General features: G+C 37.3%; 2 protein-coding genes across 2 annotated transcripts; one reads left to right on the top strand and one right to left on the bottom strand.

The window, feature by feature from the left end:
- The first annotated feature begins 4,833 nt into the window (after positions 1-4,833).
- On the top strand, positions 4,834-15,547 carry LOC130737588 (isoprenylcysteine alpha-carbonyl methylesterase ICME-like). The gene is made up of 11 exons (XM_057589402.1): positions 4,834-5,198; positions 6,543-6,619; positions 6,956-7,025; positions 7,113-7,193; positions 7,990-8,064; positions 8,530-8,631; positions 8,730-8,870; positions 10,210-10,275; positions 10,362-10,505; positions 10,964-11,054; positions 12,387-15,547. The coding sequence occupies exons 1-11, from the start codon at positions 4,960-4,962 to the stop codon at positions 12,546-12,548; spliced, it is 1,248 nt and encodes a 415-aa protein (XP_057445385.1). The 5' UTR covers positions 4,834-4,959; the 3' UTR covers positions 12,549-15,547.
- Positions 15,548-16,063: 516 nt separating this feature from the next.
- On the bottom strand, positions 16,064-22,149 carry LOC130736057 (protein GAMETE EXPRESSED 3). Its single transcript, XM_057587910.1, has 10 exons — positions 21,919-22,149; positions 21,234-21,359; positions 20,661-20,990; positions 19,411-19,657; positions 18,587-18,871; positions 18,410-18,496; positions 18,176-18,208; positions 17,078-17,137; positions 16,860-17,002; positions 16,064-16,741 (listed from the first exon to the last, which is right to left on the bottom strand). Exons 1-10 carry the CDS (start codon positions 22,147-22,149, stop codon positions 16,304-16,306), a joined length of 1,980 nt encoding a protein of 659 aa, XP_057443893.1. The 3' UTR covers positions 16,064-16,303.
- Between the last annotated feature and the right edge of the window lie 5,489 nt (positions 22,150-27,638).

Below are 27,638 nucleotides of genomic sequence, written 5' to 3'. Positions count from 1 at the left end.
ACTCATCTGATGTCTCATTTCGAAGGGTAACAAAATCATCATCGCCACAAGGCAAAATGTTCAAACGTAAATCATCATTGCACTCGGTGGCGGGATTCACCTTTGTGAACCCCTGAGCGTTCAATCGGTGAGAATTTATGCTCCCAATACTGCCCCGAACCGAGTGGTATAGGCATTTGTCTTCAACCAAATTCAAGTTGGAACGCCACTCTGGCGAGGTTAGATTTTCATTAGAAGAAATAATAGAGTCAATAGAGCCGGCGGGGCCGGACTCATCTTGAATGGTGGGGGTATCCGGAATTACAACAACAGATGGCGAGGAAACTTCCTCATTCGTTGAGGGGGAAGACATTTCAAAGGTAGAAACACTGTTACTATTTAATGACATTCTGGGGAATTTCATGCAAAGGAGAAGATGAACAGAGCAAAGAAAGAAGAAGAAATAGATGATGAAAAGTACAACGAAAGAAAGCGAGGAAAGGGACTAACCGGAAAGAGGGTCGTACGAGTACGTGGCAAGGACGTGGGCTAAAGAGAAACACCGCGCAATGACGACGGCCGAAGCAAAGCCAACCGGGAACTAGAAGAGCTTGAGAGAAAAAGAACTACAAAAGTCTGAAACCGGAGAAAGTGTGAAGAAGAATGGAGAGAAGAGGTTTTATAGGCAAGTGAAAAGGAGAGAGAATGAGTGGAAAAAGGAGTGTGAACCGTCGGGTAAGAAAGAGAAAGAGAGGATTTTGAAAACTGAAACGGCACCCCTCGATCCTAGGTTTTCACCAAACGAGGCATCCCCTCAAATCGCGCGTACAGGACAACTGTATTTATTGCTAATGATGGCAAATTTTTTGGAAAATGTGGAAATGTGTGTCAGTAGGAAAGAAGTGATTGACGTTTGATTAACAAAGCGGCGGAAAACCGCTACTTGACCCTCAAAACCAAGAAGTGAAAATACAAGTTGAAAAGAAGAAATGATGGCGAGCGCCATTGGTGGCAGGCAAAAGAAGCTTGAAGATTAAGACACTTCAACTCATTAGCATCGAGCTTCGTGTCTTGTGGGCTTGTGGACTAGGCGGGCCTACCTCAACCTATTTCCCGCCCAGAACACTGTAGAAGCATGGTGGGATGTAATTGCCTTGAACACCTTGAGGACTTGGCGCCATTCATATCCTATTCCGAAGAGCTAGAAGATGTAGTAAGACACTTCAACTCATTGTCATCGAGCTTCGTGTCTTGTGGGCTTGTGGACTGGGTGGGCCTACCTCAACCTATTGCCCACCCAGGACACTCTAGAAGCTTGGCGGGATTTCGCTGACCTGGATATCATGCGACCATCAGGAGAACGAAGGGACACTTGCCTGATTTGTGGTCCCTTGCCAGCTGTTAGATTCTTTCCTCTTTTGTCTTATTTGCATAGAGAGTTGAGTCTCGTTTGTGAGGCCCAAACGTAAGAATATTCTAAATAAGGACCACACCCACTATAAAAGGGGGTCCTCGGCTTGTACTAGGTACCTTTTTGAATATTACCTTATTTGACATCATCTTTCCATTTATGCTCTGCTAGGGTTTACTGAGAATATTCCCTTTATACTTAAGTAAGCTTTAGTACGGAACAGAAGACATGGCAACAATTTGTAACAGAAGCATAAATTAAAGATTCCTAGCATCAACAATGCATATGCGTTTGTTCACAACAACACAACAACCACACCACCTCACGTCGTAGGCAAATCACCGCCCTGCGCTAAATCCCCAAATGCACCACCGTGAGACCACCCAGTTCTGCTGCTAAACCCCAACATAGACCCACCCACATGGTTCAAAGAGTGAAAAGGGAAATCAAATCACCATAAAAAGGGAGGGGAGTAGTGGGTGGGGACAAGGGAAGATAAAAAAAATTCAAATTCCATGGTTCTGGTTCATCATTAATTGCTTCGTGTATTGGAATGGTGAACCATGGAAAAAGATTGAAAGGGTGAGTGCATGAGGAAGGAGGAGAGCAGTGGGTTGGAACAGAAACGTCGTGAGGATTGGGAAAGGAGAAAGTGAGGATATTCTAGTAATTATGACAAATTTGGTATTGGGGAAGGACAGCAGTGACCTACCATACCAAGTCATTTTACTCTTTCATGAGTGAAAGATCTATCTTGCTCTTTCACCTTAGAAGCCACCTTATTTTAAAAGTTTTGAGTTTAAAAATTTAGAAATGGTTTTGCAAGTTTCTTTGGTTAGAATGGAAATAAATAAAAAAAAGAGAAAACAGTTATGAGAATGTTTAAAGATCTTCATGTTTAGAAACAAACCTGCCATGCATATATTTTTTATCCATCGAAAAACTCTAACATGCATATATTAAAAGGAATGTTAGATCATTTTAAATGTGTGTTTAAATTTAAGTTGAAATTAACTTGAAAGTACTTTCAATACAATAAATATAAGGGCTCGTTTGGTACACCGTATTAGGCATGATATTATAAGCTTATACAATACATTATGGAATTATTCATTATTTGGTGCTCACATTGTATGGTATAAGCTTATACATCAATCCCCTCTAATACATTAAAATGATGGATTATTTAATCCACCACTGTCGCCACCACTACCGCCACCACCACCATCACTGCCACCACTGCCACCATCGTTGATACCATAAACGTTATCTTCTCTATCACCACCGCCGCCACCACCACCACTGTCGCCACCACCCTCCACCATTGCTACCATCACCGCTACCGACACTACTACCGCCGCCGCCGCCGCCACCACCCTGCACCACCGTCATCGCCACCGCCCTACACCATTGTTGTCACTGTCACCGCCACCACCACCACCACCACCGCTGCCACCATCGTTGATACCGTCATCGTTATCTTCACTATCACCGCCGCCGCCGCCACCACCACCACCCTCAATCACCATTGTCTCCAGCTCTACCACACTACTACCACCGTTGTCGTCGCCACCACCACCACCGCCACCATCATCACCTTCCAATACAACCACTATTGTCACTACCATATTATACAATGTGTGACCAAATGTTGTATAGTATTAAAATTTTATCAGACCTAATACAATCAGACCTATACTATCAGGTTTTATACTACACAGCATACCAAACGATCCCTAAAAAGTTACTTTCACATTTACACATTGAAATTCGTGTTTTCTAGTTAAAAATGTCTTATAACACATGTGAGCTGAAAACTAACACTTATTAAAAAAATATACGAATAAACGTGAACCATTGCAATTGTATTGCTGAACTCTTACATGCTAGTAGTTAAGTTTTAATTGGTTGAACGTTGGAAAGCATGGCTGCGAGAACAAGATTTGCATGGAGTGATTTTTTTTGTTTTTTGTGGTCCTCGTGGGAAAATATGGGCGCGGTGCCCGCATTTGGTCTGTCAAATAAAAAAGAGACATGTGGCAATTATTATACCAAATTTTTTATTTTCCATGTTCAACACTCTTTTTGAATGCTTATAAAAAAAACACTCTTTTTGATTGCTATTTGAAATCATATATCTAGCTAGGGGTGAGCACCAAACCGACACCCGACCCATACCCGAGCTACCCGACAGTGAAATGAAGCATTCGGGTGGGTTTGGGCGGGTCACGGGTTAAAAATTCAAAGAAAACGGCTTGAATCAGTTTGGTTTGGGCGGGTGCAGGTTGTGTAAAAAGATTTCTTCAATACCCGCACCCGACCGCGTAGTGACTATATATGTGTGTAGAGAGTGCTGTCTAGCTCATAGTCTTAGGCTCTTAGCCTGCTACGGTCATTCTTCAATCTATTCAGCTAGTCCTAGCCTGTCCAAAGTCCAACCTACCACCTGCTCCTCTTTTTTCTAAAATTTTGAAAAGTGAAACTTAAAAGTGTAGGACAAATTTAACAGATATGTGAATAAATTAACACCAAAGTCTCACAATTTCACAAAAAAGCAACAACAACGCAGAAGCCATTCATTCAATTTCTCTCTGGTCTCCACGTGATGGTAGTGTTCCTCTTCATCATGATGGTCATGGTAGTGTTCCTCCTGGGTCATTGGTTGGAGCTCTTTCACGATCTTGGTTCCTCTTCATCTTTGATCCTTCTCTTCTAACCTCGAGCTCCAACCCTCTTGCGATTGTCATAACTCATCAGAGACCCACCAGGCTGTGGTGTGCTTCAACGACACGATCTTCCTTATCTCTCTCTCTCTCTCTCCCCCGATCCCTACAAACTCAACAGTGACGGAAACCGCCTGGACCCAACCGATGAAACCGCCACCCGACAAATGCGCCACCCGGCATAACCGACAGCAAAAACGGTCGGGATCGGTGTGTTAATGTCTTGCCTCGGTTTATAACATAAGTCGTTTTTGTCACCCGAACCCGCCCGATGCTCATCCCTATATCTAGCCTTGAGTATATTTTACAATAAAAAAAATAGAAAATTGGCGGTCCCAAGTCCCAACACAACAAATTACAACCAATGGATGTGAGTTTTGAAATGGACCAACTCAACATCCAGCAAGCAACACCAAATCCAATCATCAACCAATGAGTGCCGCAATGTGTCTCCAAAAGACCAATTAAGGAACTTCAAAAGAATCACGTCTTCTTATTCTTATTTTACTCTCTAAATAATTCTAGATAAAGTTTGATTAAATAACAATAATAATAAATGGACCAATAATATTTAAGATAAATAAATAAATATATTTTTTCAATATATTTCATGCCTTATAAAAAAAATACAACTTTTTATATTTTTTGTGCTTCAGAAAAAAATAATTAAAGAATAGTAGTATTTTTTATTTATTGACAGGATTAAACGTAAGCGACCCCTGCCTCTCGCTATAGTCATATTCGCATTCCTCGAATCGAGGCATGCACCAAATACCAATCAATTAATTTATTTTATTATTGTTTTCTTCCAAATTCCAATCTCCAATTTCTACACCGTTACCGGCGATGGCCTCACTCTCCGATCGCCGCCGTATGCTTCCGGCGAGCGACGCTGAGCCTCAGCTATCGGCAGAGACAGACTCCGTTTCTAACAACCACCGTGAGAAGCAGCGGCGAGTTGCCGGTAGAAACAGTCCTCGGCCTCGTCCTGTTCGGCAACGCTCTTTCAAGAGAGATTTCGAACGTGTCGCCGCAGAGACCTACTTGATTACTCGCCTCACCTTCACGCTTCTTCAATATCTCGGGTACACTCTTATAAGTTTCATAATCTCTGTTTTTTGTTTCTTTTTCAAATTCATTTCTGTGATTACTTTGCACAGTGACATCAAGTTACTAATTAATTTGAGTATTCTATAAGTATATAGATGATAAATTGCCAATATAAAGTAGCTATAACTGTCGTAGATGCAGTGTAAGTGCTTGTTTATGATTGTCTCTTTGATTTTTCTTCTTTTTTCAATTTTGTTTCTGTGATTAGGCTGTGTAGTGACTCAAAGTTACCAAATTACTTTGAAGATGTTGTTTTTTTGTTAGAAGTCCCACATTGGCTAGAGATAAGGCCAATCAAGTGTTTATAAGGGTTGTGCAAACCTCAACTCTTGAGCTAGCTTTTGTGGTTGAGTATAGGCATCCCAATTTCTAATATGGTATCAGAGCCTATTCTAGATCCATTTGTTGTGTGGAGACCTCCCATATTTGGGCCACCCGTTGTTGTTCCCACGTTCCAGTCTGTTCAATCCTGCACGTGAGGGGGTGTGTTAGAAGTCCCACATTGGCTAGAGATAAGGCCAATCAAGTGTTTATAAGGGTTGTGCAAACCTCAACTCTTGAGCTAGCTTTTGTGGTTGAGTATAGGCCTCCCAATTTCTAATATTTTTCCTCATTATTTTTTAAAGAATTAGTATTGTTTTGTTTGGATAAATTGCTAATAAGTAGTAGCTGCTACTGTCATAATTAAATGCAGTATAAGTGCGAGTTTTTGATTGCCGCTTTGATTTCATTTGTTTTCAATGCTATTTCTATGATTTTTTGATACATTGGAAAGATAAATTACACCCTCCAAAAATTGATAATTGGACACCCCCTCCCCAACCCATATGTCCCCTAGCTTTTACCACTTGAGATATCCTTGGGGGACAATGTTATTTCTATGATTACTTTGAACTTTGAAGATTTTGCTTTTTATTATTTTGAAATTCTTTTTAGTGTTGTTTGGATTGATTGCTAAATAAGTAGCTGCTACTGTTGTTTTAGATTTTTTCATTGTGATAGGAAAAGTAACACAGGTATCACATATAATTTGCAGAAAGAAATTGTGTCCCGCATAAAAGCACAAGAATTTTGTTTCTGATCCTAAATCGGTATCAAAGAATTTTGGGGAAAATTTAAGTAATTCATAGGTATTTTTCCTGAATTTTCCTTAAATGCTGCAAGAGAATTTCTTCCTGAAACAACCAAAGCAGAATAAAAAGAATTAGGGCATCTTATTCAAAAGGGTATGCTGATGTTGCTTCTTGAAATTGTGACATAAATTTTGGTCTGATATGTAACTTGTGGCATGTCTGATTTTCTGTTGATACTCTATTCAGGATTGGTTACCGTTGGATCACGAAAGTACTTGCCCTTGTATGTTATGCCATGCTACTTATGCCTGGTTTTCTGCAAGGTCTGTTCCAACTTCCAATACAATTTTGCATTTCTCATTCCTTGTTTCAATAATGGTGAATGTTAAGCCACATTTACTTTGGCTACCTCATCATATATTTCCTTATGCATTCTGTTTACTTGAAATACTCAATGATATGACCGATGATAATCTTGCTTTATCATGATCTGATTCCCCTATTGCCCATCCTGGTAATTTCTTCTTACATATTGCATGCTGCTGTCTCTCCTTCCAGTTGGGAAAGGGTTCACAGACAAAATTTGTTTCTTCTTCCATATTAGTTGAAAATGTCTCTTTTGTTGTTTGTTTCTCGCTCTTATTGTTGGCTTTCTGCAGTTGCATATTACTATTTCTTCTCAAGTAAGGTAAAACGAAGCATTGTTTATGGAGATCAGCCTAGAAACAGGTAAATTGAAACACTGATAAATCTATCCCGTGATTTGGTATTTAATATATTTTGAGCCCAATATTATTGTAAATTATGGTTTTGTAGGTTGGATCTGTATCTACCATCTGAAATCAGTGAACCTAAGCCAGTTTTGATATTTGTAACTGGGGGAGCATGGATTATTGGGTGAGTGGTTTGAAATATAAATGTGGTTTTGCTTGATTTCATATGTTTATTTACTCTTTATGGTGTTGATTCTTATTCATTGTGATAGCACTTCCTTTTTCATGTTTAGCCGTTCCATATCTGCAATAGCACATGGCTGCTGACTTCATAAAGAAGGAACTACTCATCAACTGACCATAGATTGCAATTTAGAATTCGGAAGACACCTTTAAGAATATATTTTGATCACAATAATTATATCTTCACACCTCATGTTTGAGGTCTGGAGAGGTGGAAAAAGAGAGAGATAGGAAGAAAAGAGAGAGAAAATAAAGATGTGATAGATGATTTGATTGTGTATGTATCATAACTCTTTTGATCAATTTTATTGTCTATGCTATCGTGCAATGATACCTATATTGTTGGACATACCATAATATATCTTTTTAAGTGACAAGCAGTGTTATCTGTGCTTTAAGTCTTAACTGAAAATAACGATGTTATAGATGTTGTGTTGAGACATACAACGAACTCTTGGTGTCCAAGGGGCCTAAATAATTAATTGAGTTATGATTGATTACTGCTTCAATTGAGAAGTATACCAAGCCTGGTGATATAAATTGAATTTTAAATATTCAGACACTGGCTTGGTTGATGTAACAGTCAGTCTGAATTCTTTCTCAGTTTCTCATGCCAAAAGTAATTGGTCTCAAGAAATATGACATGACAATAATTTAGTATTAAATATATATTTATACCTAAGCTCATCTATCTTTTATCTTTTAAATATTTAATGATTTCAGTTGGATTGATTTAGGTATAAAGCATGGGGCTCCCTTTTAGGACTACAGTTGGCAGAGAGAGACATTATAGTGGCATGCGTCGATTACAGGTACCTGGTCTCAGTTCAAGAAGTGCAAGATTGAGTCTACAATTTACCTTTGGTCCGACTTGCTCTATGTTTGAGGTATTCTGTTGGACAAATTGGGTGCTTTTTATAGTCTATTACATGTTTAGGACATTAAGTCCGGGCTATTCATAAGTCATAAGGATGTTTGCCTCAAACTGTTTCCTTCACTTAATCGTGTTCAGTAGCATTTATCTTAGTTGAATTGTTTGTTAATTTTTCAAATGTTAATGCTTAAAAGCTTTGAACGTTATACAGTTGTTCCAAGGTAATTAAACTTTATTTTCTATACTATTTGAACCAAGAGAAAAAAAGGGCAGCCCGGCGCCTTAAAGCTCCCACTATGAGCGGGTTCTGGGGAAGGGTAAAATAAAATATTTGTTAGATTTAATTTGCAATGTTTATGCTATATTTAGCACTTAGTTAATCTGCATGTATTTGTGAATGTAGAAATTTTCCTCAAGGAACCATCAGTGACATGGTAAATGACACCTCTCAGGGAATTTCATTCATCATCAACAACATAGCTAACTATGGAGGCGACCCTAATAGGTGACATGCTACTACTATATGTTATTCCTTTTCATCATATCTTCAGACATTCAACAATGAGATTGATCTTTTCCCTTTTGTTGATAATTATGTAATAGGATTTATCTAATGGGGCAATCTGCTGGTGCGCATATTTCGTCTTGTGCTTTACTGAACCAAGCAACAAGAGAATCTCGAAAAGAAGACGGTGTGTCTTGGAGTATTTCCCAAATAAAAGCTTATTTTGGTTTATCTGGAGGGTAAGACATTGTGGCTAGAGTCTCATGGGCATGTACTGCATTATGTGGAAACGATCAATTTCAACATGTCTAAGATCTTTTTAGTTTATGCTATTGATGTTGTTTTTGATTGAAAGATGCCTACTAAGCTGAGTGGAAAGTTATACCATGCAGCCATTAGACTACCTAGTTGGGGAATAACTGTTCTAGTTTCTCAAGTGAGAAACTGACCTATAAGGGGCATTAAATATGAGGAAAATTAGACAAAGAAAGAGAAATATGGGAATGTTGGGCAATAAAGGGCCAACAAGCATTAGATATTTGCAATGAAGAGCATGTTGAGTTGGGTAAGGGGCCATATTATAAAAGATAAGACCAGAAGTATATCTATCAGAGAGAAATAAGAAGTGTTTCCTATCGTAAAAATATTGTAGCAACACAGCTACTATGGTTTGAACATTTGACATGAAGACCAACAGATGTTCTAGAGAAAAGAGTCTATCAAATAGAGGACAGCCCAATGTAGGTAGATTAAGACCATGAAAAACTCTTGAGCGAATTTAAAAGAATTTATATTTTAAAAGACTATCTGAAATATTAGTTTGTGAGAAAGCACAGTTACATCATTCTGATTCATGAGCATAAGAAAACTGACAGGAAACTGATATATTAATAACAGTCAATCCAATTTAAGCAGGGCAGATTGGTAATTTCTGAAAAAGAAAATTGATTCATTAATATTAAAAGAAAGGCTCAGAAGGAAAGTCCTTCTCTACAATGGAAAAGCTTTCACTATACTCAATAATCAAATCCTCCCTCTAACCTAATGAGAGAACTTTTATATATAATATACTAACACTATAACGATAACTCCTAAAATAAAAGATAAACTCCTAAAATAAAAGATAGAAATAAACTAAACTCAGGCCCGCAAGCCAACTATGCCCAATATCTTGAGATTGAATATTTGTGAATCCTTTTTGGCTGTGATAGTATTGAATAAAGATGAAGGCCATTTCACAAATATTGATCTATTGGTTTCTAATAATCATGGTGATGTCCAACAAACACCCACTAATTGCACAGGAAGAAAACTAATTAATCTATATGCTCTAAGTGATGGGAAATTGGTGGAGTCTCTTGGCTTGATGTTTGGTCTCTTATATTTTTCCATGATCTTTTTCATTTTATTTTTGTGTTTTTCAAGCCAAAGGGATTTTTTTTTTCAAAAGAGAGTTGTTTTAGGCTTTTTTGTTGATGACTGGTCATTTCAACTGTGCTTCAGAAGTATGTTCCCTGATAAGTTGCTTTTATATATGTTGAAGGATTATCTATTAACCCTTTCAACACATCTCTACAGATACAATTTATTGGATTTAGTCGATCACTTTGACAATCGTGGCTTGTATCGTTCCATTTTTATAAGGTGTGTTCCAAATAATTGAGTTTCATTACATCTATGATGAGGTGTTAAATTGTTTTCCCTCCTTCTAACTGTTATTATCGTTGTAGCATAATGGAAGGTGAAGAGTCTTTGAAGGAATTTTCGCCTGAAATCAAAATTCAAGATCCGTGTATCAAGGATTCCATTCCTCTCCTGCCCCCTATAATTCTTTTTCATGGAACTGGTGATTATTCCATACCGTCAATTGCCAGGTTAGTATGTAGACTTGAAACTCATTGATGTGTTGCATTCTTTTACTGCAAAGGAAACTACCAAAGGTTTTAATCATAAACTTTTAAGCTGTATTTTCATTCTGAGTAAAACCTAGTCACTATTATGTCCTTAATTTTTGACAAAGTTTAAGTTGGCTGTCAACTACGTGACATAACTCTCCTCTTTTATATAAGATTATCGTCAACAACTTAGGCAGTGTTTGATTGATTACCATCAGTTACCATTTAATTAAATAGCTTCAAATGACATTTTGAATCATCCTTTAATTTCCCCAGTATTTATGGAGTATGGACAAAACACCACAATAGATGCAGTAATTTAATCTTATAAATGAAAGCTTCAGTCTGATAATTTTCTTTTCTAGACTCATTTATTTTCATCAAATCGTCAGTGGCATTTGTTTCAGTTATGCATATTAATAAGTAATTGTTTGCAGTGAACGGTTTGCTGATGCTCTTAAGAAGGCAGGGGCAAGAGCTGACCTGATTCTGTATGATGGGAAAACACATACGGATTTGTTTCTACAAGTAAGTTAAAATTTATGCCAAGTTCTTTTCTGTGTCCAATTTAAAAGTTTTGTAAACTTTCACTCAAATAATAGACTCAAGTACTGTGTATTATGCCGTTTTTTTTTAATTTGGTGTTTCATTTATCCCTGTAAGTTAAGCTGTGAAATGAGCCCATGCAGTCAATATGCAGCGCTAAAAGTTTATGGGCTGGTAAACTGTTTAAAACTCCCCCCATTAAGAAGGTCTATTGTTCGGAAAAAAAAGGGAGATGGGGATTAAAACTTCAAGATGAGATTTCTTATATCCCAAAAGCTAGCTCGTAAGATTAGAATTTTCAAACCTTTTTATAAGGACTACTTTAGCCATATATCTCTAGTCCATGTGGAATCATAACACACACTTTCACACCCAAGATGTGGACATTTGGAGTGTTGCCTTTGTAAATCGAAGGCTACAATGACGGCAGCCTAGGTTGGCCACAGTGAAGGTGGCTAAGGGACCGCAATGAAGGCAGCTAGGGGTCAGCAGTGAAGGTGGAGTTTAAGCTCCATATATATCTGGGGAATGCTCTAGTAGCATCTTAGAATTTGGGCAGGGTTTAAGTTTACCTCAAAAGCTAGCTCGTAAGGCTAAGTTAGGTCATTTGGAGCCATCACATTAGATTCTTCAATTCCTATGATCAACTAAAAGATGTCTTCATTAAGTCATTATGATGTCGTCGAATGATTTATATCGTGCAATTAATGTAGTGTTCAAGATGATGACAGTAATTGATATAATTGGAATTTGTAGGACTGAATGTAGTATTGGAAGCATTAGGGTCTTTGGAAATAGCTCAATTTCTTCATGTATCAAAATATAAGCATGCAAATCACTCAAGCAATCCATAAATCACATCTGTTAAGTTTCTTTGCCCATTCTCAACTATACAAGCCACTGATGTGCATCGTTAAATGATTTTAAGTTTTCCGTCACTGAGAGGGGACTGATGATGACCTAACAATTCTGTAGATGGGGTTTGATTCATTCACACACGACTTTCTCTTCCTATCTCTTTTTTTTCTAATCGCGTCAAAAATCATATCTTTTATTTCTCACTTTTCTCTTCCTATCACTCTTGATGTGTGGGTGTAATAAGGGTGTCAAATCATCTTTTTTCCTTTTAAAGATCAGTGACTTCTTAAAAATATTGTTTTTGTACTTGGGCTGAAGGCAGGGCTTCAATTGGGAAAAGCTGTGTCTATATTATGATTTTTCTTTTTTTCTTTTCAAGTGCTTGGTAATTCTTGTTAGAGTTCAACCATGTTCTATATTTCTGTATTGTCTAACAAGCATGTAATTTTCAAACAGGATCCACTCCGAGGTGGTAAAGATGATCTATTTGATCATGTGGTTGCTTTCGTACATGCCAATGATAATGATGCCCTTGCAAAAGATGCAACTGCACCCCCAAGAAGACGGTTTGTTCCTGAAATTTTATTGAAGTTGGCTCGCAAGATCAGCCCCTTCTAATTGCATGTTTCGATGAGCTTTTTTTCTCAAAATTATTTCTGAAGGAACTCACAGAACACAGAAATTTTACTGTAGAATTGATATTAGTTTTATAATTAATTATAGAAGAATTTACGTTCAAAAAATTATAGAAGAATTTCCGAAGCACGCGTATAACTTTCTGGGTCTTTGATCGAGTATTATTGTATTTCTTATTCGTGAACTTCCCCATGGGCTTTATTGCATGTATATACGTCTCAAACTCTTCATTCATCGAGTCATTTATTTCGTTTTCTTACTCTTGGAGTCTAATATTTCTAACAATTTCAGTTTTTGGAGATCATACTTTATGTTTTTGTGCTTCGGAAAATGACCATACTTTTATTTGAGTATTTAGAAATGATTAAAGCCTCCATTTAGATCTATTTCATTTTATTTTTAGGAGTGGTAAAATGGGATGGGTGAACAAATTGGTCCAACTCGCTATTGTTCCGTCAAAAAGTAGGTCAAGATGAACTGACCCGTTTTCTTATTTGGGTTGAAAGTCATAGCCGAACTCATATTTGAGCGAGTAGGCCCAATGAAGAAAAAAATAGTTCCAACTTATTGGGTTGACTCATAAAAAAATAAAATAATGCTGAAAAAACTTTAAAAAATGGAAAAAACTCAAAGTATTCACAGCATAAAATATAGGCTTAAATAACTTTTTTGTCTCTGCAAAATTCCATTTTTATTTTTTTTCGCTTAGGAATTTTTATTTTGGTTTTTCATCTTTCCAATATCAAAAGTTTTGTTTATTGTCTTTCACTTTAACTTTTCCATTACACAGTAGTAAAAATAGACTTATGGAGGACCCCACCTCCCACTCCTCCTTCCCCCTCCCCCCCTCCCACCAAGCTTAACTCACTTATTCTAGATATTAACAATGCTCATCATGCTTGAAGAAAATCACATAAATTGTGCGTTGTTTTTGTTGTTTTTCCTGTAGCAAGACCTTTTCCCATCTACACTTGATCCATACCCTTCATCAAAGACCTCTCAATGTCGTATGTTCAACAAAATGAATGCCACAACTGAGATGTAATAAAATAACACAAAAAAGGGGGTTTGAATTGTGCTGTTATAAGACTTGGTTTTTCAGAAGATTATTATTTTCAAAACTTTTCCGCAATTGTTTAGTGCAGCAGATAAGTAAACATAAGAGTAAACGATAGAGACACACAATTTTTATACTGGTTCACCCCCTTAAACGATAGGGCTACGTCCAGTCCTTGGTTTCACCAATATTTTACTATCCACCAAGTATCAAGGACTTTTTCTCCTTTACAAGTATTCTCAAAGACTTCTCATTTACAAGTATTATCAAGGACTTCTCCTAACTCAAGTATTATCAAGGACATTTCCTACAATCTTTTTCAATATCGTTTTCTTCTACAAAGTTCTCTTCTCACAAGAGTGATAGTAGAAAGATTCTAAGCTCAAGAACTACAAGCAGTCATCTTCCACTGTGAGTAGTCAATTTCAGGCACTGGTGGAATGACCTTGCGAGCATACAAAGTGTAGCTTATTCCGGGTCCAGATGCCAAGGTCCATGAGTGCAGTGCATAGCCAAACTCAGAATGTGCAACCCGTTGAGCAAGACACTGCAAAAATGATGGCTTAGATGCAGAGGTTGTTGTGGACGGTTGAATCTTCCTTCTCTTTACAGATTGTTGCACCAACGTCTGAAGACGCCTCTTGCGAACCTTAGATGCTGCAAGGACAGTGCTAGCACTTGAAGGTGATGTCATTGCTTGGATCTTGTTAAGTTGATCAGCAGACGGTGGTTGTACTTAGGACTTTTCTTTCACCAAAAGTTGAGAGACAGTTCTCTCATCATCAGACGACTCAGTAGTGACCATGTTGAGATCAAAAATTCTTACATCATCATTCTCATCCTCATCGTCTTCGCCATTGTTGACAATCAGCTTCCGTTTGGGAAAGCCAGGTCCAGACGCAGGAGGCATTGGAGGTGCAGTGGATTTTCTCTTCAATCGACTTCCAGTAGATTCAGGAAGAGTTGAAGTTCTTTGAATCAATGGAGACGAGTGGCTAGAGCGAGTTCTTGAAGACACTGGTTGATGCATGAAGAGTGGTGCTCCTCCAGCTGTAACTCGCATCGTCCTCCTTGAAGCTTGCTGACTTGTTTGAGGTTGCTTAGGTGGCAGTTGAGGTGGTTGTTGAACGGTTGGTTCATCATCATCAGACGGTGCAGTCATCTTCTCTTTTCCTTTTCCTTCAACAGTGGTGGTCTTCTTCTTCTTTGGCAGAAGTTTCTCAGGAACAGCAGAGTCATCATAGTCAATTTCCATCTTCTTCACATCTCCAAGCTTGATGGGGGGTAGGCCATATGATGTCATCATCCAGACGATGGGCAGTGTCAAGATAAGGAATCAAAAGTTCTTTCTTTTCCAGCATAGTTGAAATGAGGGACCCAAACGGTAGGTTCCCTGGTGGTTTCTCCAAGAACTTGATCAAGTAATATCATATCAAGTGAGCAGGGTTCACCTTGGTTTTCTTCAAAATCTTGTAAAGAGAATATCTTGCCTGCCCATTCACATGATTCCTTGCACTCTCTTTTGGCAGCATCACCTTGCTTATCACAACATGGTTGAAACGGCATTCATAAGACATTATGTCTACTAGTGAATGTTGAACATTAATGTTATTGATAAAGTTATAATGCATGTTTGACAGTTTAAGCTAACTAGTATTTAAGTTTCTGATTGTTATCTATTTTCATACTTATGTACACATGTGAGAATGATATTGAAAATAGAATTTTTCTTTGTAAATGACATTATTATAGAACATATTACGTACTCCCAATTAATGTGTCATGTTAGGAAGAATGCTAGTATAGAGGTACATGGAAGGGACTATGTCAAGCAAATGATGTACAACCACCATGACTCTTGTTAATTTTTATTCTTAATTATGATTTATGATGTAATGAATATATGTAATATATATTATGGTTATGCGCATTATGTTTGATGTTTATTAAATCATGAATTGTGTTTTATCACATGAGCCAAGTGGGAGAATGTAAGAAATTTCTCATGTGATGTATTGAATACTTGATTTAATAATTAAATGAATGAATGTATTGTTTGATATTTAAGTGAAGAGACATAACTTTTGAATAAAGAGATATGACTTTATATGAAAGAACATGGTTCTTACAAAAGACATGACTCTTGAATAGAGGGAAATGACCTTTTGCATGAAACAAAGAGACTCTTGGAAGAGAGTCTATATATAGTGCTTGATGGGAGCATTATACGCATGATGAAAGACTTAAAAACATTCTCCTTATCTCTGCCTATAAAAGTATGTCTCTATATTTGCCATCACTAAAAGGAGAGCATAGAAGGAATGGGAGATAGAAGAGTTTCTCCAATGTGATCAAGAACATTCTAGAGTAACTTCAAGGGGATCAATCTCACATCATGAATAGAGGTTACCCCACAACCATGCTTATTGTGTAAAAACTATGAACTCTCACGATCCTTATTCTTCATGCTTTTAATGACTAAAGTTTACATGATGGCCATTTACAAAATAAATACATCTTAAATATACGATGAACAAAAAAGATATATGATCTTTTTAGATTTTCCAGTTTCTCCCTAAATAAAAATTGGTACTGACTCCTATATTTGAAAGACTCGCCACAATTTTGATTGCAAGAAGGTGATTAAATCACTTTTGAAGAGAAACATTTTTCTTTGGTTTCATTTATGTTGTTCTTCTAAAGGACTTCTATGATACTCGTCATCACTTGAGGTTGAAGCTTCTTCTACCATAGTTGTCTTCCCTTTGGCTTTGGCTGATGAATCCACTCCTTGAAGTGCACAAGTCTCTCCTTCAGTGCTGCTTTCACTGGACGATGCATCACTTAATGTGTGGAACATTGTCATCTTCTGCTTTGCACCCTGAAATGAGTTTTTTGTTTTTCCAATATGTAAAGGAAGTATAGATTTCGGTTGTGAGTCATTTCTGTCCCTACCCAAACTATAGCTGGTTGAGAGCTTCCTCTCTATGCATTCCCTTTTTCTTACTACATCACTCAACTTTTCAAAAACGTCATTGTCTGCTGCTTTCTCTGCAGCTTTCTGCTCAAGTTCAGAAATTGTCCTATTTAAAGCTTTCTTTTGAAGATGAAGAGAGCACTGAAAGGTCCAAATGGTAAAAGTGAATTATGAATGTACATTTTTACTTGGTGAAGTAATACATAAAGAATCAGGAGAAGGAGAAGGAGAAGAATAAAGACAAGGATCTAGAGCTTACTCGCTTCGCAAGGAAACTTCCAAGGCCTTGATCTTTGAGTTTCCTTTTTGCCCAGAATGTACAGCAGAATCTTACAAGTCCAATTAGTACCACCAAGAGAGCAAACTCAAAGAGCAGAAACAATACTATCGCCCTTTCATTACCTACGTAAAACATAAAATTATACTCGACCGTCAAAATGTAGCCACATTCTATTAACTTACAGTGTAGTACATTACCTGTATAGATTGTGACAAGCTTGGTCCTTGCTTGAGAGCAGCTAGATGCAAGCTTCTCGCCTATAAAGTGATGAGAAATTACATGTAAAAAATTCTTGTCGTAACATTTGACAATAAGAGAGTTGCATGCATTTAAGTAACATGTCATAACCCAACTATTCCAAATGCTTAAGCTATTGGGTGACAGATAAATGATTTTTATATTATATTTCTAACGCACCCCCTCACACAAGTGTTCATTAGGCTTGAAATGTGTGCAATTCACAGGCCTACCTACCTGCTTATATTCAACTTTTTTATTAGAATAATGGAGGGCAACAAGGATCGAAGCTAGACCCCTTGGTCATAGAGACTCTAATATCATGTCATGAACTAACTATCCCAAAAGTTTAAGCTGGATAAGACAGATGAATCATTTTTATATTATATTTCTAACATAATGCTCACTAAGCCAAGATACTGTCTTTTTGCAAATTATTTTATGCATATGCAGATAATATGCATTCTGGAAAAAGAACCAAGCCATTCCCATTGACTTTTCAATGTACCTTGACTTCTAGATATATTGGAAAAGTTGTTTTGGAGTAAATCAACATTTGTGGATTCACCTCATCTTTTTGAAATTCCCTGAGGGGCTGTTAATCCTCAATAAGTTTTAGTCCTTCAGTTTTAGGCAAAATTATAGGACTATTGAGAGGACAGCAGGAACCTTCAGCTTTCTTAAGCTGGTCCTTTGATTTTCACCGAATATTGAGAAAAACAATTTGATTTTGGTGTGCAATTAAATGTTGGGATTTTATGCACACCAACAATTATTTCAGAAATACAATTGCCTGACATTCAAATGTTATCAACTAGAGAGTATTTAAATTTTTTTTTTTTAAATATTGCCTGAAATACTTAACTGGTTTTCCAGTATCAAGAAAGAAAACAAGCATAGTCTTATAATAAGCTAGAAGGAATTCTCATCAATAATAGATGGCATTTGAGGATCAAAGACTGATACATGATACAACAGCTGTATTTCAGATTTTTAAATGTAGAAGAGGTTAAAAACCTGATTATTTATCTAAAGGTAGTTGTTGAAATTATCTGTACCTGCACTGCGGCATTGAAGCAGGGTGCCAATCTCTGCATTGAATATCATGACCATGCCCGTTAGTTCATTCAATCAAACTACTTCATTAAAAACACACATTTTCCAAAAGTACAATTTCCAGGATCTTTTGAGCTATGCAGTACGTTACTTAAATGAATAATTATCTTCCGGGTTCCAGCAAAATGCCACAGGCAAATGTTCAATTATAATTAGCTAAGAGAGTGTACTCTTACTTGAGGCAGCAAGGAAAGTAAGAAGAATCTCCTCGTTCACGATAAACTGACTTAGATCATTCTTGGATATTGAAGTTAAGAGCTGACCTGGTTGAATAAACCACTCAGAAATTAGATAGTTTGAGGCATTATTTCCAACACTAAGAGTAATAAGGAAATGACAAAGAAAACATGTACCGGGATAGCCTTCGGACCAATAGATTGACCCAGTTGCAGGAACCAACATAGTGAACATTGCAGCTTTTGGTCGACTTGCCGAAACAACAGTGTATTCACCAATTGTATGGCTAACTTTTCCTTCCATCTCTATCTGTGAACAGTAGACTGCAAATCCAGAGCAATCAAGAAAAGGGCCAACTTGAACTATAGAGTTCATTGCATTTTTTCTTGAGAATTTCTTGAGAACCCCAGTTGGTGAAAATGAGTAAAGAAATCCATCCAATGAACCAATAGATATCCATCCTGTTACATCATGGGAGTTAGTAAATTAAGTTGTTTATGTACCACAAATAATTGGTTTTGTAGATATTTCAGATTAATGCAAGCATTTATACATTACACGCAAACACTAAAAATACCAAAGGCAACTATGAAGCAATATGATGCTGCACAATTATGGATAAATTGTCCAGATGGATCAGAAAGTTCTAGGAAGAGAAGTTAGATACGACTGTTGCATTTATCATAGAATAATATGAAATTCTGATTTAGGTCTCAATTTATGTATTTAGAGGAGTTCACAAGGGAGTCCTAAATGAAGAAAGTAAGGTAAGGTGAGAAGAAACAGTGTACCATTAAATAATCTATTTGCTTCAAGCCAAGAAATTTTTTAACTTCCCTTACAAAATTTTCACGGATATTTGTTATAAAATTGACCTGCCTATACATTTGAAAGAGTCAAATAAAACAAATCAAAATTCATGACGAAATTATATTTTCTGCAATGAATCTTAAAAGTTAATACTAATCAATGATCAATCTGCTAAGAGAAAATTAGTTACCATTAGAGTCTACAATTGGAGTGCAGTCAACTTTGCTTAATGGTCCAATACTTCCCTGCCACAAGATATTACCCGAAAATACATCCAGTGCAAGTACAAGAGCCCTCGCTGGAACTGTAACATACAGATGACCATTGTTTCCTGGAGTTACGGTGAAGTTCGTGTCTAATGAGCTAAAATCCTGTATCCATCTAAAGTGGCGGCTACGAACTGACAAACAATAGAGCTCTCCTTCTGTGTTTGCAATCTGCAAATGTAAGAACATGTTAGGACTGGTTCTGCAAATGGGCCAGAGGATGCATTGATTCATTATGGACCAAGTGGGCCAAGGGTTTGGAGAGTTTATTCTAGAAGGGGTAGGAAGGGAATAGCAGGGTAGATGGTTAACAGAATGGAGAGAGAGTGAGAAAGGTTGCAACGTCATACTATAAGGAGAATAGAGAGAGGTTGAGAGGTTATCGAATCTTTTGAGCTAAATTGAGTCATGGAAAGGAAGCTGTAGCTTCCTTAGGAGCAGTGCTCTGGTCAGGATTGGAATACCATTCCTTCTCTGTAATTTTCCCTTTCACACATTAATAAGCAATCTACATTGAGTCTTTTGGTGTTTTTCCTGACTGTTTACTTGTTGGGATTTAGCATCCTAACAGAACATGTATACTTTTAAAAAACCATATTATTCCTGGGAAATTAACAATTCAATCTAAGAGAGAAAAACTACACATTACACATTTAGCTAGTAGCTAAAAAAACTACGAACCCAAAAAGTAACAGCTTTGCCAGCTGCCATTTCAGGACGCATGTCAATTACAGTTTCAAACTCTTAATCAATATTAATGAACTGTAACACGTTGCGAATCAACTCTCCTAAAAGCATAAGTTACTAGCTAATAGCACATTAATGATTTCATATCAATCATGCCCAATAAATGAAAAGCCCTGGGCCTTAAAAGTGGGCAATGTACCGGATCAAACTCTAGGGTTATCCAGTGATACAGATCTGATACCATATAATGAACTAACTATTGTGAAAAGCTTAAGCTATTAGGTAAAAGTACATGAATGGTTTCATATCTCAATAACATAAAATTTCACAATTTCCTATGTCTACCCCCATCAAGATATATCAAATACAACGTTTTCGCAGGCATCAACACCACATTGTTCCAAAAACCATTATCCAACAGGTACTTCACTGCTAGAGCCAAAGAACAAATAAATGTTACAATAAATTAAGGATGAGGGAACCTTACATAAATATTAGCCTCGCATTGATCAAGCACAGGAACTGATGCGAAGTAACAATCTGTAAGGTTTTTTCTGCATCCTTGACGGTAGCCAAATTGGTAAAGTACAGGTCCTACACTCCAAAGTAAACGTCCACGTGACAGATACCCAAAGAGCCCTTGATTCTTGATGTTGATAAATACAGTTGAGGTTAATGTGCTTACTGAGAGCCCAATAATTTGAGCCTCTGTCTGTTGACCTTGCTCCGGGCCAAAGAAAACTTCTGCTTTAGGCTCAGAATTTCCAATGTATCCGTAATTAATCCTCAATATTCTGTTATCGGCTACATAGTATATCTGCAAGTGTCTTACAAAGACTAAATAACCAACATCCTCAATATTCTGTTGTCACTAGGTGGGATCATATGCATGGATCAATTGTTTCTACCATATTATTACAAATAGAAGGACCCCATATTTGATGACGAACTACAAACTCTCCTAGAATTGTCGATAAGAAGCAGTCAATTCATTTGTCAAACAGAAATAGAGCAAGCAAAATAAAGTAAATTTACAGACACAAAACCACACCAAATTGACCAAAAAAGGGTGAGCATCAGTGGATGAAACAAGAACTAATAGTGAAGAAGCTGGCATCAATGGCTTGGCTTTTATCATAACGAAATTAAATCCATCTCGAAAATCCATACTACCTCCTTGAAATCCCTTCATCCAAACACAAAAACTCAAAACTATAAATGCAAAAGAAAAATGATATTCATCTATGAAAAATGATATATATGTGAAGCCACAGACAGCAACATAAACATGTAACCGAAACACAAAACAGAGCGATTTGGATCATCAATCATTCTTGAATAAGAGGATATAGTTCAATCAACTTTGATACATTTACACCCAATTTCTTTTCCATCTCAATTTCACCTCTTTTTTCTTCTCATTTCACTCCTTTTCTCATCACATTATCTCCCATATCTCTCATTTTTCTCTCTTTTTCTTTCTTCTCCCTCTAAGAGTGGATGAAAATTGGGTGTGAACATAACATTAGTGTAGTTCAATTAGAGAGAAAAGTACACATTTTTTTAATATAACTAATAACTAATCGATCCTACAAAACACTAGTAGGTTATTCCTTAACATCATAAAAATTGTGTCATTTCCCTCACCAAGGGCAGAACAGAAGATCAAAATCCATACCCACATTCCATTTATAACAGTGTAACCATATTCAACACAAAATTACATTCAGACAAGAGGGGTTCACCTTTCCAGGACCACCATGGACAGGAGCGATACCCAAGTTGCATTTATAGTCAACATGAAGAGACCATGCAATGCTACCATTGCTTTCAAAAGCAAAAAAGCTCTTCTCAGAACAAGCATAGACCCTTCCATCATCATCTCCAATAAGAGGTTTGGAAAGCCAATAACGCGCAGAGACAGAAGACAGTGCAGCAAGCAATGCCAATACGAGGAGGGAAAGTTTGAGAAACATGAGAGAAATTGTGAGTACTATGTTGATGTTACAAGAGAGAAACAATCAAGTGAGCATGGTGACAGTTTGTTAACCGCAAAGGGGGAAGAGGAAGGAAATGCTTGGTTCGCCGGAAAAAGGAAGGTTGCCGGAGAACGGAGGCGGACGGAGTGGGTCGCCGGTTGTGGGTGGTTGACGAATGCCGGAGATGGTAATGGAGCAATTCACTGGAGAGGGGAGGGGAGGTTGAGAACAAAGAGTTTGAAGTTTTAGTGGGAAGTTTCGATAGTTATTAGTGCCTATGAAAACAAAATAAATAATAGAGTAAAATAAATAATAGAGTAAAGTACACTCACCCCCCTCAAATTTTGTTAGAATAACACTCCACCTCATTCTTATCTAAAATCTACACCCCACCCCATTTTATATAGAGGCCAATTTAGTGACGAAAAATATTCTTCATTAATAATTAGTTATTATTTAAATTGTGAATCAATAATTTCAAAAAATATTTTCAATATAATCCAATAAATATAAAAATGAAAACATCACAGTCCTCCTCATTCTCTCAATCGCGTTCTTCCTCCGTAAATTCACAATGCAAATTCTGCAATAGCACACATGACCGGTTGACAAACCATATCTCGAACATAGTGAAACATGCTTGTGTTTTCATATTTGGTAATAATTCAATTTTAATCAAAATAATCTATTTATACCTCCAATTTTTAAAATTGGATTGTATCCGGATAACGCTTGCATCCTCTGTCTTACCGCGGCTGCTGGCACAGAGTTAGCCGATGCTTATTCCCCGGATACCGTCATTGCTTCTTCTCCTGGAAAAGAAGTTCACGACCCGTAGGCCCTCTACCTCCACGCGGCATTGTTCCGTCAGGCTTTCGCCCATTGCGGAAAATTCCCCACTACTGCCTCCCGTTCCAAAAAGCAACACAAATGGGTGGTGAAGAAAATAGAGAAACAAAATTAAGAAATATGAAGTGGATCAGAGGTTATTAGAACCCAACGATGCGGTGGAGCACCGTTTTTAACAAAATTCAACAACATCTTAAACCAACAAAGTGTTCGCTCACAACTTAAAGGGGTGAAGTTCACAACAAGTAGTTGAACAAGTGGCTTTGGGGATGTGCGATTCACGTTCTGGGGTTCAGGTCACAACAAAACTTTGAGGCATGGTGGTGCCATGGGGTTTCACATTCTGGGATGGTGGTCGTCGTGTTAAAGGGAGCAAAGGTTTGGTGGTGACCGTTTGTGGTGAGAAATACGATTTGGAGATAGATGAGACGTGGACTTAACAGGCAGAGTGGATGGTTTTTTTAAATTTAATTCAGTAAAATTATTTTCATAAATTGATGTATGATAGTGTATATGCATTTAATTTATATAAATTTTAACTAATTAGTAATTATTTTTTATTAGTGACGAATTTGTTTTCGTCACTAAATTTTGCCTTTATAAAAAATGGGGTGGAGTGTAGATTTTAAAAAACAATGGGGTGGAGTGTCATTCTTGCAAACCTTGAGGGGGGTGAGTGTATTTTACTCTAAATAATAAATAAAAGGCTTAATTGCACTTTTGGTCCCCCAACTTCGGCCTTCCTGCGAAAATCGTCCCCAAACTTTAAAATTAGCAAAAAACGTCCCTAACGTTTACACTCAGTTGCAAAATTGGTTTTCCGTCCAATTCCATCCAATATTTAACGAATTCTGGGATAAAAATTTAAAAAAAATTAGAAAGTATAACAAAAACCTAGAAATTGATGAATGTTCATCTTCTTCAAAGAACACTCATCATCCTCTTCATATTCTTCTCTAGAAAACCCAGAAGCAAACCAAAAAAATCATCAACCTCACCCTAAACATCAATTTCAGATCTCAAATCAACCATCAATTGAAGACCCTCCCTGGAACCCCTGTACAGGATGCCGCAACTTCACCTTCTTGGCAAAACAACACAAAAGTGAATTCCCTCATCTGTGTAACTGTACGGGGACTGATTCAAGGCTTCCAACAACAATTTATAGCCAAACACCATGATCTCTCGCTTCATCATTCCTTCCAACCACACCAAAGATATTGAAAAATTATAGTAAATTTTGCATCCTAATCAAATAAATTTCAAATTATGAACTCCTTATTTGATCTGGAAGGGATTCAGAGAAGAGGATTTCAAAAAAAGAACCCAGAACCCACCCCCAACCCAAAACCCATCCCCAACCCAGAACCCACCCCCACAATCACCACCGCCTCTTTCTACGCCACCACACCAGAGGGTTTGCAACTTGGAGTGGCGGTGGTCTTCGTTCCGAGTTGTGGCTTTTAAAGAGAGGGAGAGGGTCAGTGAGCGAGAGAGAGAACTATTCGGTCTGGAGAGATGGTGGCTCAATCTGAAGCGACAACTGTTGATTTGTAACAATGGCGGGTCAATCTGAAGCGACGACGGTTAGATCTGGAGCGACGACTGCTTGATCTCTTCTTCTTCTCAGTTTCACCATCTCTCTGTTTCATCTCTTCTCTTTGTTTTTTATTTTATTTCCTTGGACTGAACTTTGTTGGTGGTTCACGTGTAGGAGAGATTGATTTCTGATCTTGCAGTTTGGGGAAGAGAGGGAGAGTGGAAGGAGAATATTGTGAAGATAAAGATGAACATATTTGACAGAATTTAATTTTCAAAAAAATATACTAAATTTTTTAATTAATTTTTTGAGGAATATTCCGTTAGTTTTTTGATGGAATTGGACGGAAAACCAATTTTGCAACCGAGTGTAAACGTTAGGGACGTTTTTTGCTAATTTTAAAGTTTGGGGATGATTTTCGCAGGAAGGCATAAATTGGGGGACCAAAAGTGCAATTAAGCCTAAATAAAATGACTAATGTTGCGTTTGGAATGAAGGGAAAATACATGGAAGGAAACAGAAAGGATGAATCATCATTATCAAAAGAAAGAAAGAAAGGATGAATCATAGAAGGAAGGGTTAACTATATTTCTAGTTTATTGTACAAAGAAAAACCATATTTCTAGTTCCTAGTTCCTGTAATTAAATAAGTAAAATATGATTTTAGTCTTACAGTTACAGTATCATCTGTTTCAGAAAATAGACAATAGTCAAAATGTAATTCTGAGTTCTATATGGGTTGCTGGAGTGTGGAGTCTTTGGCTTCAGAGAAATGACAGGATCTTTAATGGAGGGCAACGGGATGTTTGAGAGACTCTAGAGTTGGTAAAGTGGAGAGCTTGGCAGTGGGTTAAAGTGAGACGGAGGGGGTTCTGCTACTCTTGGTTTGAGTGACTAAACAATCCGCTGCTTTGCATCCAAGCTATGTAGTTCGTTGTTGCTGTGTGTTGGAGCTTATGACTCTCTTTTCTAGTCTTGTGGCTTGTTTGTCTTGTCTTTGCTTTTGTTTTATTTTTCTTTTCTTTGCTTTTGATTCTCTTGTGTATTGGGTTGAAGTACCCCTTATACTTCCTATTCAATACAATTTGGCTTATCAAAAAAAAAAATGAGACTTGTGGGGCATGTCTATGTGTCAAATGAGGTTGATGTGTAGTTTTTAATCTTTTTTATGTATTTCAATCATTCCCTCGTCAATAACATTAACACAAAATTAAACCTAAATAACCCCAACTCTAACCTAACTTAAGACCAAACTAAATTAAGAGAGAAAGTTTCAAAACTCATTCTCAATTCCTTCATCTTCAGACCCAGAAATTAGGGCTCATCTAGTATGTTGTATATTATAAATCTGATAGTACGAAGCCTGAAAGGATAAAGTTTGATAAAAATTTAATATTATCAAACGTTTGGTCGTATACTGTATAATTTATCATGTCGTTTAAATTAATACAATCATATGCTTTGTGAGGGTGGTGGTGATGATGGTGGTGGTGGGCGATGATTGTGGTGCTAGGGTGGTGGCGGCAATGGCAGTGTTGGTGGTTGGCGGTGGTAGATTGTGATGGAGGCTGTAAGACCTAGGTTTTTAGACATAGATTAAATAAATTAAATTCCAACTCACGCCTAGGTTTCAATGTAGCGTGAAAGGAACCTGAACAAGTGTTTGCTAATTTGGATAACTTAATGAAGAAGAAAGTTCAGGAAATGACTAAGGATAGTACTGTAGCTAGTTTAAGTGATAGCTCGAGCCATTTTCACACACGACTACAGTTGAGAGTGTCCGAAAAATGCTATTTCCGCTCCTAAAGTACTGTGTAAGAGAAATTCAAAATCGTTAGAAGAATAGGAACCTCAGGGCATCTTTCCCATGAGTAGTGTTTCGTTACGGAACTCTGGACTGTACACACAATAGGTTTGGCTTCCCAGAAGTCCGTCGGAGCTAGACTTTATCTTCTCGAGGACTTTAATTACGACCCTGGATGAAAAGTTTTTCTATTCGGAGCTTCTAACGAAGTTTCCATCCATGATGTCTCATTTCTTTCAACGTTTGCGATCTTTTCTTAGAAGGAAGTTTCTTTATCTGACGCCAACTGCAAAAAGTAATTTTTCGGCGTATTTTGATCCATACTGCGTTTGACTCGTTTTCTTCAATTTAAAGAACCTCGTTTTGAGTTTTGGCAGTCTGTCGCCAAATACTCACATTTAATCAGCAGATGAAAGAACCAAAATGACCTGACCTGCGAAATCTTTATTTTTCCTCATTTTCCCTACCCTATAAAAGGGGAAAATCACAAAACCCTCCCCATTATTCCCAAACAGCCCGCGGGTAGAGAGAGAAAGAGGGAGAGAAATTTCTCAGTTCTTGCCCGATTGTCCCGATTTCTGTTGCGTTGGATTGCTAGTGAGGTAACCTTCTTACTTCTTACCGATGTTTCTTCTTTCTGATGCTTTTCCCTATGTCTTTATGTGCTCAAAGTTCTGAGCTTTATGCAAAAATGTCCTTTTAATTCGATTTCTTCTTTCAATCATCATATATACCTTCCATGCATTCCATATTCACCGTCGGTGCGCTCGGATTTTCACCGTTGTAGATCTGAAAATCTAACTCAAAAGCCCATTTCACACCGAGTTTACTTTTTTGACCAAAAAGTTCCGACCTAACTTAGTGCCTTTATGATTAGTTGCTATAAAAGGCATTGTCTAAAACTCTATCGGTTTACTTTTTCAAAATTTCAACTTTGAGTTTTTGAGTCTAAAATCTTGACCCAAATACTCCTATTTGCATTTCAAACCCTATAATTTTTCCGAGCTTTGTTTTACCCTAGTTGTGACCTAAGATTACCTAGGAATTAAATGAGATCGAAGAAAAGGCGTCGGAAACCTAAAGATGGCGGAGTGGTCGAGAGCACCTTTAGGGAGGGGGGGAATTCTTTTTCACGAAAACTCTTCCTTTCGTGTTAGGTTGTCGTACTCTTGAGCTTTTGAAGCTTTGTCTGACGTTAGTTAATACTGTTTAGATTGTATTGACTTGTTTTGATTGAATGATGTTGTGTTTGCTCAAAGGTTTGGATTTTGGAACCTTGGGAGAAAGCGAGGA

The sequence above is a fragment of the Lotus japonicus genome, chromosome 2 (genome assembly GCF_012489685.1).
Source record: "Lotus japonicus ecotype B-129 chromosome 2, LjGifu_v1.2".
NCBI classification, from domain to species: domain Eukaryota; kingdom Viridiplantae; phylum Streptophyta; class Magnoliopsida; order Fabales; family Fabaceae; genus Lotus; species Lotus japonicus.
The sequence above is the reverse complement of the archived record's forward strand: the minus strand, read 5'-3'. Positions and strand labels throughout refer to the sequence as shown.